At 44.0% G+C, this 14,126-nt stretch overlaps 1 protein-coding gene across 3 annotated transcripts in view; it reads left to right on the forward strand.

Annotated features, from left to right (window-relative positions):
• The first annotated feature begins 3,840 nt into the window (after positions 1 to 3,840).
• CHRNA2 (cholinergic receptor nicotinic alpha 2 subunit) overlaps positions 3,841 to 14,126 on the forward strand; it is a 107,992-nt gene continuing 97,706 nt past the window's right edge. The window contains exons 1-2 of one of the 3 annotated variants that reach the window (XM_075860828.1): positions 3,841 to 3,986; positions 13,137 to 13,744. In XM_075860828.1, the coding sequence (XP_075716943.1) occupies positions 13,672 to 13,744 (73 nt within the window). In that variant the 5' untranslated portion in view covers positions 3,841 to 3,986; positions 13,137 to 13,671. Of the gene's footprint in view, positions 3,987 to 8,792; positions 9,165 to 10,729; positions 10,851 to 13,136; positions 13,745 to 14,126 lie in introns of those variants that run through there. The other 2 variants (XM_075860826.1, XM_075860827.1) reach the window with 2 other exon arrangements.

The following is a 14,126-nucleotide window of genomic DNA, read 5'->3' on the forward strand; positions in this document are numbered from 1 at the left end:
CACTCGTCAGGATATGTGAATTCGCTGTGTAGGGTCACTGGTCAGGATATATAGATACGCTGTGTAGGGTCACTCGTCAGGATATATAGATACGCTGTGTAGGGTCACTCGTCAGGATATGTGAATACGCTGTGTAGGGTCACTGGTCAGGATATATAGATACGCTGTGTAGGGTCACTGGTCAGGATATGTGAATACGCTGTGTAGGGTCTCTGGTCAGGATATATAGATATTCTGTGTAGGGTCACTGGTCAGGATATATAGATATGCTGTGTAGGGTCAATCGTCAGGATATGTGAATACGCTGTGTAGGGTCACTGGTCAGGATATATAGATACGCTGTGTAGGGTCACTGGTCAGGATATATAGATACATTGCGTAGGGTCACTGGTCGGGATATATAGATACGCTGTGTAGGGTCACTGGTCAGGATATGTAGATAAGCTGTGTAGGGTGACTGGTCAGGATATATAGATATTCTGTGTAGGGTCACTGGTCAGGATATATAGATATGCTGTGTAGGGTCAATCGTCAGGATATGTGAATACGCTGTGTAGGGTCACTGGTCAGGATATATAGATACGCTGTGTAGGGTCACTGGTCAGGATATATAGATACATTGCGTAGGGTCACTGGTCGGGATATATAGATACGCTGTGTAGGGTCACTGGTCAGGATATGTAGATAAGCTGTGTAGGGTGACTGGTCAGGATATGTAGATATGCTGTGTAGGGTCACTGGTCAGGATATATAAATACGCTGTGTAGGGTCACTGGTCAGGATATGTAGATACGCTGTGTAGGGTCACTGGTCAGGTTATGTAGATACGCTGTGTAGGGTCACTGGTCAGGATATGTAGATACGCTGTGTAGGGTCACTGGTCAGGATATATAGATACGCTGTGTAGGGTCACTGGTCAGGATACATAGATACGCTGTGTAGGGTCACTGGTCAGGATATATAGATATGCTGTGTAGGGTCACTGGTTGGGCTATGTAGATAGGCTGTGTAGGGTCACTGGTCAGGATATATAGATACGCTGAGTAGGGTCACTGGTCAGGATATATAGATACGCTGTGTAGGGTCACTGGTCAGGTTATATAGATCCACTGTGTAGGGTCACTGGTCAGGATATAAAGATACGCTGTGTAGGGTCACTGGTCAGGATATATAGATACGCTGTGTAGGGTCACTGGTCAGGATATGTAGATACGCTGTGTAGGGTCACTGGTCGGGATATATAGATACGCTGTGTAGGGTCACTGGTCAGGGTATATAGATACGTTGTGTAGGGTCACTGGTCAGGATATATAGATACGCTGTGTAGGGTCACTGGTCAGGATATATAGATACGCTGTGTAGGGTCACTGGTCAGGATACATAGATACGCTGTGTAGGGTCACTGGTCAGGATATATAGATAGGCTGTGTAGGGTCACTGGTCAGGATATATAGATACGCTGTGTAGGGTCACTGGTCAGGATATGTAGATACGCTGTGTAGGGTCACTGGTCGGGATATGTAGATACGCTGTGTAGGGTCACTGGTCGGGATATGTAGATACGTTGTTTAGGGTCACTGGTTAGGATATATAGATACGCTGTGTAGGGTCACTGGTCAGGATATATAGATACGCTGTGTAGGGTCACTGGTTAGGATATATAGATACGTTGTGTAGGGTCACTGGTCAGGATATATAGATACACTGTGTAGGGTCATTGGTCAGGATATATAGATACGTTGTGTAGGGTCACCGGTTAGGATATATAGATACGTTGTGTAGGGTCACTGGTCAGGATATATAGATACGTTGTGTAGGGTCACTGGTCAGGATATATAGATATTCTGTGTAGGGTCACTGGTCAGGATATATAGATACGTTGTGTAGGGTCACCGGTTAGGATATATAGATACGTTGTGTAGGGTCACTGGTCAGGATATATAGATACACTGTGTAGGGTCATTGGTCAGGATATATAGATACATTGTGTATGGTCACTGGTCGGGATATGTAGATACGCTGTGTAGGGTCACTGGTCGGGATATATAGATACGCTGTGTAGGGTTACTGGTCAGGATATATAGATATGCTGTGTAGGGTCACTAATCAGGATATGTAGATACGCTGTGTAGGGTCACTGTCAGGATATATATAGATATATATATATATATACACTCTGTGTAGGGTCACTGGTCGGGATATGTAGATACGCTGTGTAGGGTCACTGGTCAGGATATATAGATACACTGTGTAGGGTCACTGGTCAGGATATATAGATACGCTGTGTAGGGTCACTGGTCAGGATATGTAGATACGCTGTGTAGGGTCACTGGTCAGGATATGTAGATGCGCTGTGTAGGGTCACTGGTCAGGTTATGTAGATACGCTGTGTAGGGTCACTGGTCAGGATATGTAGATACGCTGTGTAGGGTCACTGGTCAGGATATATAGATACGCTGTGTAGGGTCACTGGTCAGGATATGTAGATATGCTGTGTAGGGTCACTGGTCAGGATATGTAGATACGCTGTGTAGGGTCACTGGTCAGGATATATAGATACGCTGTGTAGGGTCACTGGTCAGGATATATAGATACATTGTGTAGGGTCACTGGTCGGGATATATAGATACGCTGTGTAGGGTCACTGGTCGGGATATGTAGATACGCTGTGTAGGGTCACTGGTCAGGATATATAGATACATTGTGTAGGGTCACTGGTCGGGATATATAGATACGCTGTGTAGGGTCACTGGTCGGGATATGTAGATACGCTGTGTAGGGTCACTGGTCAGGATATATAGATAAGTTGTGTAGGGTCACCGGTCAGGATATATAGATACGCTGTGTAGGGTCACTGGTCAGGATATATAGATACGCTGTGTAGGGTCACTGGTCAGGATATATAGATACGCTGTGTAGGGTCACTGGTCGGGATATGTAGATATGCTGTGTAGGGTCACTGGTTAGGATATGTAGATATGCTGTGTAGGGTCACTGGTCAGGATATATAGATACGCTGTGTAGGGTCTCTAGTCAGGATATATAGATACGCTGTGTAGGGTCACTGGTCAGGATATATAGATATGCTGTGTAGGGTCACTGGTCAGGATATATAGATACGCTGTGTAGGGTCTCTAGTCAGGATATATAGATACGCTGTGTAGGGTCACTGGTCAGGATATATAGATATGCTGTGTAGGGTCACTGGTCAGGATATATAGATATGCTGTGTAGGGTCACTGGTCAGGATATATAGATACGCTGTGTAGGGTCACTGGTCGGGATATGTAGATATGCTGTGTAGGGTCACTGGTCAGGATATGTAGATATGCTGTGTAGGGTCACTGGTCAGGATATGTAGATATGCTGTGTAGGGTCACTGGTCAGGATATATAGATATGCTGTGTAGGGTCACTGGTCAGGATATATAGATACGCTGTGTGGGGTCACTGGTCAGGGTATATAGATACACACACAACACTGATCCTCACCATTGACCCTGCACTGTGTATTTTGACTTGTGGAATTAAATCTATTTAATTGCGTTCTCTGGGAGATTTTCTGCATTACTCTCATTGAAGCGTAAATCATTTCTTCATCCACTGATTCGCTGCACTTTACTCATCACTATGTCAGGATCATAAATAACCTCACAAGCTTTATAGGGCCTCTGAAGGAATTGTAGAAGGACCAGGACCACTCATAGAAGCTACTACATATATTACAGTATGTTCACTACATGTCCCCAGCGCCCCCTAGTGTGCACAGCATGAACAACACATGAGGGAAGAGAATGATGTAGTGTATGTGTTGTGTACTTTCCCTGGATGATGGTGTCACTATGTAGAGATGTGCAGGGCAGCACTATGTATTATAACACCTGGGGAGGTGCCATGTATTGTGTTTCAGCCATTACCACCTGGACTGGAGGAAAGTGCAGCAATTATTTATTGATGAACCATGTCTGGCTCTGCAGGACACACAAGGTAAGATGCATGTAGATGGATTTCATAGCATTGTATTAGCATGATGTCTGTGTGCGATGTAGCAGAGCTGAATGTAGCTAAAATGATGTCTGCATCTTAATAATTATCTGACATGAGATAATTCTCATAGTTTCCTGCAGTCCTATGTAAAACCAAAGATGACATAAAATCACCATGAGATCAGGCAATGGTTAAATTATCTCTGCACCATGTGACAAACTCAGCCTGCTACATGTAAGACATTAAGCTCAGAAAAACTCAGCTCTGCTACACCTGATCCAGTCTCACTACATCTTATAACTATGCACATGATCTGTGCTGCCGCTAACAACCTCAGCTCTGCTACGCCTGATCCAGTCTCACTACATCTTATAAATGTGCACATCATCTCTGCTGCCGCTTACAACCTCAGCTCTACTATACCTGATCCAGTCTCGCTATAACTTATAACTGTGCACATCATCTCTGCTGCTGCTTACAACCTCTGCTCTACTATATCTGATCCAGCCTCACTACATCTTATAACTGTGCACATTATCTGTGCTGCCGCTTACAACCTCAGCTCTGCTATACCTGATCCAGCCTCACTACATCTTATAAATGTGCACATCATCTGTGCTGCCGCTTACAACCTCAGCACTGCTATACCTGATCCAGCCTCACTACATCTTATAACTGTGCATATCAGCTGTGCTGCCGCTTACAACCGCAGCTCTGCTACACCTGATCCAGCCTTACTTCATCTTATAACAGTGCACATCATCTGTGCTGACGCTTACAACCTCAGCTCTACTATACCTGATCCAGCCTCACTTCATCTTATAACTGTGGACCTCATCTGTGCTGCTGCTTACAACCTCAGCTCTGCTATACCTGATCCAGTCTCGCTATATCTTATAACTGTGCACATTATCTGTGCTGCCGCTTACAAGTTCAGCCCTGCTATACCTGATCCAGCCTCACTACATCTTATAACTCTGCATATCAGCTGTGCTGCCGCTTACAACTTCAGCTCTGCTACACCTGATCCAGCCTTACTTCATCTTATAACATTGCACATCATCTGTGCTGCCGCTTACAACCTCAGCTCTGCTTTACCTGATTCAGCCTCACTTCATCTTATAAATGTGCACATCATCTCTGCTGCTGCTTACAACCTCAGCCCTGCTATACCTGATCCAGCCTCACTTCATCTTATAAATGTGCATATCATCTGTGCTGCCGCTTACAACCTCAGCTCTGCTATACCTGATCCAGTCTCGTTTTATCTTCTAACTGTGCACATCATCTGTGTTGCCGCTTACAACCTCAGCTCTGCTATACCTGATCCAGCCTCACTACATCTTATAACAGTGCACATCATCTGTGCTGCCGCTTACAACCTCAGCTCTACTATACCTGATCTAGTCACACTACATCTTATAACTGTGCACATCATCTGTGCTGCCGCTTACAACCTCAGCTCTGCTTTACCTGATCCAGCCTTACTTCATCTTATAACAGAGCACATCATCTGTGCTGCCGCTTACAACCTCAGCTCTGCTATACCTGATCCAGCCTCACTGCATCTTATAACAGTGCACATCATCTGTGCTGCCGCTTACAACCTCAGCTCTGCTATACCTGATCCAGCCTCACTGCATCTTATAACAGTGCACATCATCTGTGCTGCCGCTTACAACCTCAGCTTTGCTATACCTGATCCAGCCTCACTTCATCTTATAAATGTGCATATCATCTGTGCTGCCGCTTACAACCTCAGCTCTGCTATACCTGATCCAGTCTCGCTATATCTTATAACTGTGCACATTATCTGTGCTGCCGCTTACAACCTCAGCTCTGCTATACCTGATCCAGCCTCACTTCATCTTATAAATGTGCACATCATCTGTGCTGCCGCTTACAACCTCAGCTCTACTATACCTGATCCAGTCTCGCTATATCTTATAACTGTGCACATTATCTGTGCTGCAGCTTACAACCTCAGCTCTGCTATACCTGATCCAGTCTCGCTATATCTTATAACTGTGCACATTATCTGTGCTGCCGCTTACAACCTCAGCTCTGCTATACCTGATCCAGCCTCACTTTATCTTATAAATGTGCACATCATCTTTGCTGCTGCTTACAACCTCAGCTCTGCTATACCTGATCCAGCCTCACTTCATCTTATAAATGTGCATATCATCTGTGCTGCCGCTTACAACCTCAGCTCTGCTATACCTGATCCAGTCTCGCTTTATCTTCTAACTGTGCACATCATCTGTGTTGCCGCTTACAACCTCAGCTCTGCTTTACCTGATCCAGCCTCACTACATCTTATAACAGTGCACATCATCTGTGCTGCCGCTTACAACCTCAGCTCTGCTATACCTGATCCAGCCTCGCTACATCTTATAACAGTGCACATCATCTGTGCTGCCGCTTACAACCTCAGCTCTGCTATACCTGATCCTGCCGCACTACATCTTATAACAGTGCACATCATCTGTGCTGCTGCTTACAACCTCAGCTTTGCTATACCTGATCCAGCCTCACTTCATCTTATAAATGTGCATATCATCTGTGCTGCCGCTTACAACCTCAGCTCTGCTATACCTGATCCAGTCTCGCTATATCTTATAACTGTGCACATTATCTGTGCTGTCGCTTACAACCTCAGCTCTGCTATACCTGATCCAGCCTCACTTCATCTTATAAATGTGCACATCATCTGTGCTGCCGCTTACAACCTCAGCTCTGCTATACCTGATCCAGTCTCGCTATATCTTATAACTGTGCACATTATCTGTGCTGCCGCTTACAACCTCAGCTCTGCTATACCTGATCCAGTCTCGCTATATCTTATAACTGTGCACATTATCTGTGCTGCCGCTTACAACCTCAGCTCTGCTATACCTGATCCAGCCTCACTACATCTTATAAATGTGCACATCATCTTTGCTGCTGCTTACAACCTCAGCTCTGCTATACCTGATCCAGCCTCACTACATCTTATAACAGAGCACATCATCTGTGCTGCCGCTTACAACCTCAGCTCTGCTATACCTGATCCAGTTTCGTTACATCTTATAACTGTGCATTTCATCTGTGCTGCCGCTTACAACCTCAGCTCTACTATACCTGATCCAGCCTCACTACATCTTATAACTGTGCACATTATCTGTGCTGCTGCTTACAACCTCAGCTCTGCTATACCTGATCCTGCCGCACTACATCTTATAAATGTGCACATCATCTGTGCTGCCGCTTACAAGCTATACTATAGAATACCTATGAAGACCTATATAGACAACAATACTAGAAGTGTAAATAACCATAGTACAAGTAAAGCACTAAACAATATCAAAAACATATCTTTATTTGGAAAATATTTAAAAACCTACATAGACCATCACATACAATATAAAACAACACATAATAAATGTGGTCGTGGTATCTAGGAGCAACAAATGTATCATATTCTACATCCATGGAATCAAACAGTGTATTGTCAATACTGTACAAGAATACCGCAACAGTTACCGGTGTACTAAACATGTACACACTGGACACAAAATACAAATGACAGTGTCAGAGACTGATCCAAGACATAAAAATATATAAGATCAGATCCATGTCAAATACCAACCCATATTCTACCTGTCTGCCCCTAAATGAGTCAACCACAGACCACTCCAAGACACCCCGAAGTACGTTTCGCCGTCAGCTTTTTCAAGGGGTCGACTATACCTGATCCAGCCCCACTTCATCTTATAAATGTGCACATCATCTGTGCTGCCGCTTACAACCTCAGCTCTGCTATACCTGATCCAGCCTCACTACATCTTATAACTGTGCACATCATCTGTGCTGCCGCTTACAACCTCAGCTCTGCTATACCTGATCCTGCCGCACTACATCTTATAACTGTGCATTTCATCTCTGCTGCTGCTTACAACCTCAGCTCTGCTATAACTGATCCAGCCACACTTCATCTTATAACTGTGCACATCATCTGTGCTGCCGCTTACAACCTCAGCTCTGCTATACCTGATCCAGCCTCACTACATCTTATAACTGTGCACATTATCTGTGCTGCTGCTTACAATCTCAGCTCTGCTACACCTGATCTAGTCTCACTACATCTTAGAACTGTGCACATCATCTGTGCTGCTGCTTACAACCTCAGCTCTGATACACCTGATCTAGTCTCACTACATCTTATAACTGTGCACATTATCTGTGCTGCTGCTTACAATCTCAGCTCTGCTACACCTGATCTAGTCTCACTACATCTTATAACTGTGCACATCATCTGTGCTGCCGCTTACAACCTCAGCTCTGCTATACCTGATCTAGTCTCACTACATCTTATAACTGTGCACATCATCTGTGCTGCTGCTTACAACCTCAGCTACTATACTGATCCAGCCTCACTACATCTTATAACTGTGCACATTATCTGTGCTGCCGCTTACAACCTCAGCTCTACTATACCTGATCCTGCCGCACTACATCTTATAAATGTGCACATCATCTGTGCTGCCGCTTACAACCTCAGCTCTACTATACCTGATCCTGCCGCACTACATCTTATAAATGTGCACATCATCTGTGCTGCCGCTTACAACCTCAGCTCTGCTATACTTGACACAGTCTTGCAATGTCTTACAGCTGATGAAAAAAGCTCTTCACTGCTACATATGACAAACTCATCTCTGCTATCTCTATTATAGTAGTCCTTGTGTGCACATGATATTAGTGCAGTAGCTTTGCTTCTGTGCACCTTGTGTTGGGCTCTGCAGCCTGGCATCTCAGGGGTTAAGCCAGACCATGGACCCTGGAATCTCTCCATCTCCCCCTCCTTGTAGAGTGCAGCTCATGACAGGTTGGATAACCCTCTGCTTGCTCCTCCTCCAACATCTATCCATCCATGGTCAGGTCTGGAGCTGCGAAGCCAGGAGATACCTGGTCTAAGAGACTGAGGAGAAGACCAAGGAGCTGCTGCCCAGGTCTGGAGGAGGCAGGAGGTCCAGGAAGGACCACGTTTCTTCTGTAGAACCTTCTTCAGCAACTTTGCCACCTGCCTGTATGTAAAGTGAGGGGTGTAGAGACTTATGTGGTGCTACAGGGGGTCCTGGACCCTCAAGGAGCATCTTAAATATTGGAGAAGTCTTTGGACTTGAGACAAGAAAGGTAAAGAACTGTATGATCTGCGCAAAGCTTTATATTCCCAGCTTATGTTGTAGAGCTGAGTTTCTTAGATGTAGCAGAGTTGAGTTATAGACTATATGAGTATGTGTGATGTAACAGAGATAAGTATTTTTGATGTAGAAGAGATGACTATGCTAGATGTTGCAGAGATTACTATGTTGGATGCAGCAGAGATGAGTTTTTTATATGTAGCAGAGTTGATATATTACCTATGTGAGTATATCTGATGTACCAGAGATAAGTATTTTTGATGTAGAAGAGGTGACTATGTTAGATGTCGCAGAGATTACTATGTTGGATGCAGCAGAGATGAGTTTTTTATATGTAGCAGAGTTGATATATTGCCTATGTGAGTATATCTGATGTACCAGAGATAAGTATTTTTGATGTAGAAGAGATGACTTAGATGTTGCAGAGATTACTATGTTGGATGCAGCAGAGGTGAGGTTCTTAGATGTGGTAGCGTTGAGATTTTACGTATATGAGTATGTCTGATGTAGCAGAGATGAGTATATTTAATGTAGAAGATATTACTAAGATGGATGCAGCAGAGATGAGTTTCTTAGATGTAGCAGAGTTGATATATTACCTATATGAGTATGTCTGATGTAGCAGAGATGAGTATATTTGATGTAGAAGAGATGACTATGTTGGATGCAGAAAAGATGAGTTTCTTAGATGTAGCAGGGTTGAGATATAGCCTATGTGAGTATGTCTGATGTAGCAGAGATGAGTATATTTCATGTAGAAGAGATGACTATGTTGGATTCAGCAGCGATGACTATGTCGGATGCAGCAGAGATTACTATGTTGGATGCAGCAGAGATGACTATGTCGGATGCAGCAGAGATGACTATGTCAGATGCAGCAGAGATGACTATGTCAGATGCAGCAGAGATGACTATGTCAGATGCAGCAGAGATGACTATGTCAGATGCAGCAGAGATGACTATGTCAGATGCAGCAGAGATGACTATGTCAGATGCAGCAGAGATGACTATGTTGGATGCAGCAGAGATGAGTGTATGACTTTTGTAGGTACTGTAGAGATTATGTAGCAGAGTTGATTATGTCCTATCGGACAGTTTATTTTCTAGATATGGCAGGCATGAGTGTGAGATGTAGGAGTATTCAGTGCTGACTGACATGTCTGTTACAGTTACTTGGAGTTCTACATATGTAGCAGAGCTGCACTTGTCAGATGTGGCAAATCAGAGTTTGTAAAATGTGGAAAAGCTGAGTCTGTAAACTATAGCAGAGCTGATGATATCTGATGTAGCAGTGTTGAATCTGTCACAATGATGGTATTATGTGTTCTGTGGTTTTGCATAGGGCTGCAGGTAAAACTTGTTGCCAAACAATACAGTCCCCATAGTGTTACATGACACATTCCACTCTGCTACATCTGGAATAAACCACTTGTGGCCCCGTACAGACACCCTGTCACCTCAGCGGCGGTTGTGCTAGTTAGACACACATCAGGCAGCTGACAGGCGGTGACTATGGGGACTAGCAGGAGCTGTGTAGAATATTTGGGAGCGCTGAGCAGTGCGGAGTCTCAGGACTGGAGCTGAGGAGTTTCCTTCCATCATCTTATAGAGAGAAATGTTCTGTTGAGGAGGGAGACCAGCCTGTGACCTGGGACCTGGGACCTGGGACCTCAGTGAGGTGCGGCCTCTTTAATTTTGTCTCAAGATTTCAGGGTATTGGAAAATAAATCAATTTCCTTTGGCCGTGTTCACACGTGGCAGAATTTTTCCGCTGCAATTGTTGGTGCAGATTTGGGGCATTTATGCAACGAATCTGCAGCAAGATTTGCATATTTGACAGGTAATTCAGACGTTGCAGAAAACACAGCGGACTTGCCTCAGATTTCAGTTTTTGCATTGCAAAGGCTGAAATCCGCAGTGAAATTCCGCTTCTTCTCCGCAACGTCATGAGCTGCTGCGGAGGAGGGGAAATTCCGCACTGCAGCCTGATTTCCGCACAGTTATAATCTGCAATGTCTGAACTAAGTTTCCTAAAAATGTATAGAAAGAAGTTAAAAAACGGCCGCTGCAGAATTCCACTGCAATTCCGCCACGTGTGAACGTGGCCTAATAATAATAATAATAATAATAGTAATAATAATAATAATAATAATAATAATAATAGAGCAAGGAAATGAGTCCAGCGAGCAGGAGCAACTCCAGAGAAATATAGAAGTGTTATTATTATTTTTAATAATATCATTATTATTTATTTGTTTTATTATTAATATTATTATTATTATTTATATTATTATTACTATTGTTATTATTATTTTATTATTATTATTATATTATTATTATTTGTATTATTATTATATTATTATTATCATTTTTTTCAATTATTACTTTTTATGTCTATTCCTTTATAATATTAATATAATTATTATTATTATTTATTATTGTTCTTATTATCATTCTGATTTTTATTATTATTATTATTATTATTATTATTATTATTATTATTATTATATCAGCCTCTATTTTGATTTCTCTATAGGAAAGTATAATGTAAATTCCACCCTTTCATGAGGCTGTATCTTTTTCAAATCTGTTCACACACTTCCTGCACACGCACAGATGTAGTAGAGCTGAATGTGAACTCTTTGCAGCCTCATTGCTTGTACATCTGATTCTGAAAAACCTGCACGCCAGTACACTGAAATGTAGTAAGTTTACCTGCAGTCATATGTAATACCACAGACCTCTCACACTTCTAAATATCACCACATGTCAAATGACAAACCCAGCTCTGCTACATCTCATATACAGCAGGCTTGTGTAAACTTGTGTAAACCAGTGGTCTTCAATATGTGGCTCTCCAGATGCTGCGAAATATCAATCCACGGAATGCTTTGCTACCCTGTGGCGTTCAGGTCTTGCTGAGAGTTGTAGTTTCGTAATAGTTGCAGCGCCACAGGTTGGTGACCATTGATTTAAGGAAATCTCAGGTAACTCATCCACATTGGTATATAATATATTATATGAATTGTGCCAAAATCACATAGACTGATGCCACCTGACAGCTCTGCTTAAGATTAGAGGATACAGACCATCATCCCAACCTGGACAGTGACTTCATTTAGAACCTGTATTGAATTTAGGAACCTATTTTTAAGGGATTCAGTCCCTGAGTAGCATTTTTTGGGGGATGTGAACTTGTTTCTATGCATTGTGTTCATGGACAAGTAATGGGAGATTGGGGAAGGGGAACATATGTACCTAGTTATTATTATTATTAAAAAGGGGCCATCATACCAGTTTTGACTCATAGTGCCCATTTGAATAGTGTGCCCTGGCTTCTGTCTGGGTCTATTCCTAGTAAGTGGCAGCTGATAATGGGTTAATCTACCAGAAACCTGTATTGAAGGAAATCAGTCTCTAACATATCTACCATAGTGGCAATCCATGTATGGTGCCCCTGGAGGGAGAGTGCCCATTTAGAGATGGTCTTGGTGAGAATATGTAGAGGGATGTGGTCTCCACAGGTGCTATGATACTGGTATGGGGGCACCTGAACCTCCTGTCCGGGGTGGTTAGGAGTGTGTTAATGTCAAACAGCACCTGAAAGGGACCCTATGTTTATCTTTGTTATAAGCCTCCAACTTCTGTGTACCCCACTAATCCCTAAGTTACCTTCTTGAGGGCACTTGTTTAGATGCAAGACTCCTGGTGCCCATAAGTAGATCCTCTGTTAGTCATATGCTGCTAATAATGGCTTCATCTACCAGGAACCTGTTTTAAGGAGGTTTAACCCCCACATTCATTTAAGGGGTTGCACTCTTTGTGGAGGCTTGTTGGCATGGGCAAGCACTGAACATAGGGCTGTATGTGGGCACTTCTCATCCATGTTCCTGGTGACTGGCAGATGATAATGGGTTAATCTTGCCGGCTCCTATTGTAATCTGCACAATGTTCTTGCTTCCAGGGCATCTTGCAAGAAAGAAAGAGAATGTGAAGCATTGCCAAGATTACCAGGATCCCTGGGGGATATCAAGTAGTTCCTATCCTGAACGGATTCAGCACCACGGAGAGCGCCCGGCAGCAGGATCAGCACCACGGAGAGCGCCCGGCAGCAGGATCAGCACACGGAGAGCGCCCGGCAGCAGGATCAGCACCGCGGAGAGCGCTCGGCAGCAGGATCAGCACACGGAGAGCGCCCGGCAGCAGGATCAGCACCACGGAGAGCGCCCGGCAGCAGGATCAGCACACGGAGAGCGCCCGGCAGCAGGATCAGCACAGCGGAGAGCGCCCGGCAGCAGGATCAGCACGCTTAGAGCTCCCCAGGTGCCGGCTAATGGACAGCAGCGCGCTGCCATCTCCTGCCAGCTCCTTTACAAAAGTCTAATGCTGGCAGGTTCACTCTTGGATGTTTGCTCTGGTTAGATTCCCTGGAGTTTGTCTTCTTTAAGGAAGACTTGAAATAAAGCACTTGGAATATCAACAGCTCATCACCCAACAGCATGGGCTCCTGTGTGGGTGGAAGGCTGTCAGTGGCAGGTGCTGTATGTTATATCATGTCCTGCACCATGACAGGTAAGGAGATCCTGGAGACGTCGGCATTGTCTTTAAGAATATGTGTGTGTGTGTGTGTGTGTGTGTGTGTGTGTGTGTGTGTGTGTGTGTGTGTGTGGGGGGGTGGGGTGGGGGGGGGGGTCTGAATAGGTAAGAACGCGAACGTTTAAAGGGAAGCTCCACTTTATGGAAAGTTTTGGAGAACTTCAAATCCCCTAATCTAAAACAAGTACCATAATGGTGGCAGTTGGTGACTATGCCCTATAGTGATGTAGGACATGTTCCCTACTGGGGGCAGTGGGTGACTATGCCCTATAGTGATGTAGGACATGTTCCCTACTGGGGGCAGTGGGTGACTATGCCCCATAGTGATGTAGGACAAGTTCCCTACTGGTGGCAGTGG

The sequence above is a fragment of the Rhinoderma darwinii genome, chromosome 4 (assembly GCF_050947455.1).
Source record: "Rhinoderma darwinii isolate aRhiDar2 chromosome 4, aRhiDar2.hap1, whole genome shotgun sequence".
Taxonomy (NCBI): Eukaryota; Metazoa; Chordata; class Amphibia; order Anura; family Rhinodermatidae; genus Rhinoderma; species Rhinoderma darwinii.